We start from the raw sequence: 2,456 nt of genomic DNA on the forward strand, positions 1-2,456 counted from the left end.
GCGCCGATATTGACTATCGAAGTCATAACCCAGCATAATCAGGGCCCATCTTTACAGGCGGTTGGCAGAGTGTGCGGGAACACATTTCCTTGAGCCGAAAATGGAGAGCAATCGTTTATGATCGGTAAGTAGGGTGAAACGGCGGCCATACAACCGGGAATTGCAGTCACGGTCATGTTGGATTGGTGTTAGGCGGAATACCACCCGGATCCCGCTTTACGGCTTACAGTCATGTGCTGCTATGGTCGAGAAGACTATCCAGCACATTACTGGCCAAAAGTTTGGAACGCTTGCCGGCCTCGCATCAAGCTGAGATCTGATTGGTCTAAAATCTGGGCCCAACGGCCACTCATCACGCAGCATTGGTCCAGAGCTGAGCATGGTTTTCAGCTTGCAGAATGCTTCCTCACATTCTTCTGACCAGCACCACGGGATGTCCTTTCCAAGCAACCGATTAAGCGGAGGCCGGATGTTGTGTAGCACAGGCAGGACTGCCGAATAATAACTGATCAGCCCCAGAAAAGAGCGTAAGGATGGGACATCTTTAGGAGGCGGCATCTGCTGTGTACCTCGGATATTCTCCGGGTCGGGATGGCGACCAGAGGCGTCGAAGTTGAACCCAAGATATTTCACAGTTGTCAAGAAGAATTGACAGTTCTCGGATGGCACTTTGTACGATTGTCCATATAAAAAGCACAAATGTTCAACGAGCAATCGGCGTCGGTACAGAGAAAACCAGTGCCTAGCGCAAAAACTAGCCAAAGACGCAGAAATACCTTAAGCGGAGGGAGCAAGTCAAAACTCCGTTTGAACGCAACACTTGCGAAATTTGATAACCAAAACGGTGCTTTTCACGATTACGTTACACTGAGAGCAAACGGAAGTGCGGTTTGGTTGCAGCTGGATATAGCTTTCGATATGTGGATTGTTCCCTGGCGCGCTTAAAGGAAGATGTGATCACCGAAATTACGACCGCCAGAAATGCGTCAGTTGGTAATCTTCAAATTTTTGGTGAATTCGTTTGTGAGATGCAGATGGGTCACAGTAATTGTATCAATCTAGCTGATCGTGAGCCCAATCTTCTAGGCATAGATTGGGTCGCTCGCTTGCATCTTTTACCAATGACAAAAAACAAATTCCAGGTTTAGAAATAATGTGATTGTAAGAGACTATTAGCCAGAGCGCCGAAGATGGTCTGTTGTATTCGCTCTCTAGAATATCGGTCAGGTTATTCACAGCGTCCAAGTGCGATCACTGATTTAAAAGTATGTGTCAATCAGCTGCGGCCGACTGAGCGCTAGATCTAAAATGCGGAAAAACTGTTATAAGAGTTCAACCTGCTGGTTCAAACCATTGATAAGTACCAGTAGCCACTTCTTCTTAAGTAATATCCAAAAAAGTCCATTGCCTCAACCGAGACGCCGCACGGGTCATCCCAAGAGACTGGTGGAACTTCAGCCGCGCCGACAATCTTATGTTGAATGACCAACGGTGGGATTATCAGTAAGATAAGATATCCGAAAGTAAGTCCAGAACAACCAACACCTACTGAGACCATAAAACTCCACCAGAATCTAGACAGGAAAGCTAACAAGCATCCAGAATAATCAAGCACTCAATCAGTTTAGCAACAGCCTGGATCATTGAATTCAAAATTCAAATAGCGTGAGGTCGCTTGTAAGTGTTTCACTCAAAATTCTTCTTTGCAATAAAGTTGTTGGGTTCCCTATCGGTGAGTCTTCCGGAACAGGGCACTGATTAGGGAACGACAGTCTGACGTAACAATATATTTAATCAAAAAATAGGAAGGAATGGTTAGATGCAGCGTGAAAAAACTTCGAACACAGCGGTTACAAAGATACAACGTTCAAATCAGGTGCACTTTAAAACGGGAACTAATGCAGTGTTGAGGGTCCCGAAACGGAAGTTTGAGTGACGCTTGGTTCGACAATCCCGAATATCAAAAAGAAGAATTGGGTTCGTAATTCTACGGTACTATTTAAACAAGGGTAAGCAGGTGTGTAAAACAAACCTTAATTGTTCACGTTCGTAGCGTCACCAAGTTCGCAGGTCTGTCATGACCAACTCAGTGCAGTGTCAACATCCGCACACAGAAAAACGGCACGCGGAATGATGGCTCAGTAGCGTGGGTTGCGGTCGTTCCTTCCGGCGACAGGACCGGGATTCTCATTGAACGTGCGATCACTCTGCGCCCATGAGAAAACAAGTCAAGGCAGGCTCAGCAAACGAGACATGCACGCAAATTGGTAAGTAGGTCAGCAGCGCACATTCACACACAGACATACATGTTAACAAACGGGTGTCGGAAAGGGTGGCCTCCGCGGCAAGGTGAGTGGCGGGTACGGATAGACAAAACAACTAGAGATCAAATTTACATTGGTGGAGTAAGCAAATGAATGGGAGGATTATCATAAGGTCAAAATAAATTCAACATG

General features: G+C 46.1%; 1 protein-coding gene across 1 annotated transcript in view; it reads right to left on the reverse strand.

Moving 5' to 3' along the window:
• Nucleotides 1-216: 216 nt before the first annotated feature.
• The window catches only part of T265_02123 (hypothetical protein), a gene marked incomplete at both ends in the record, with an annotated part of 35,523 nt that continues 33,283 nt past the window's right edge, over nt 217-2,456 (reverse strand). The window contains one exon of the mRNA XM_009166282.1: nt 217-776. Coding sequence (XP_009164546.1) covers nt 217-776 — 560 coding nt within the window. The remainder of the gene's footprint in view (nt 777-2,456) is intronic.

The sequence above is a fragment of the Opisthorchis viverrini genome (genome assembly GCF_000715545.1).
Source record: "Opisthorchis viverrini unplaced genomic scaffold opera_v5_24, whole genome shotgun sequence".
Classification (NCBI taxonomy): Eukaryota; Metazoa; Platyhelminthes; class Trematoda; order Opisthorchiida; family Opisthorchiidae; genus Opisthorchis; species Opisthorchis viverrini.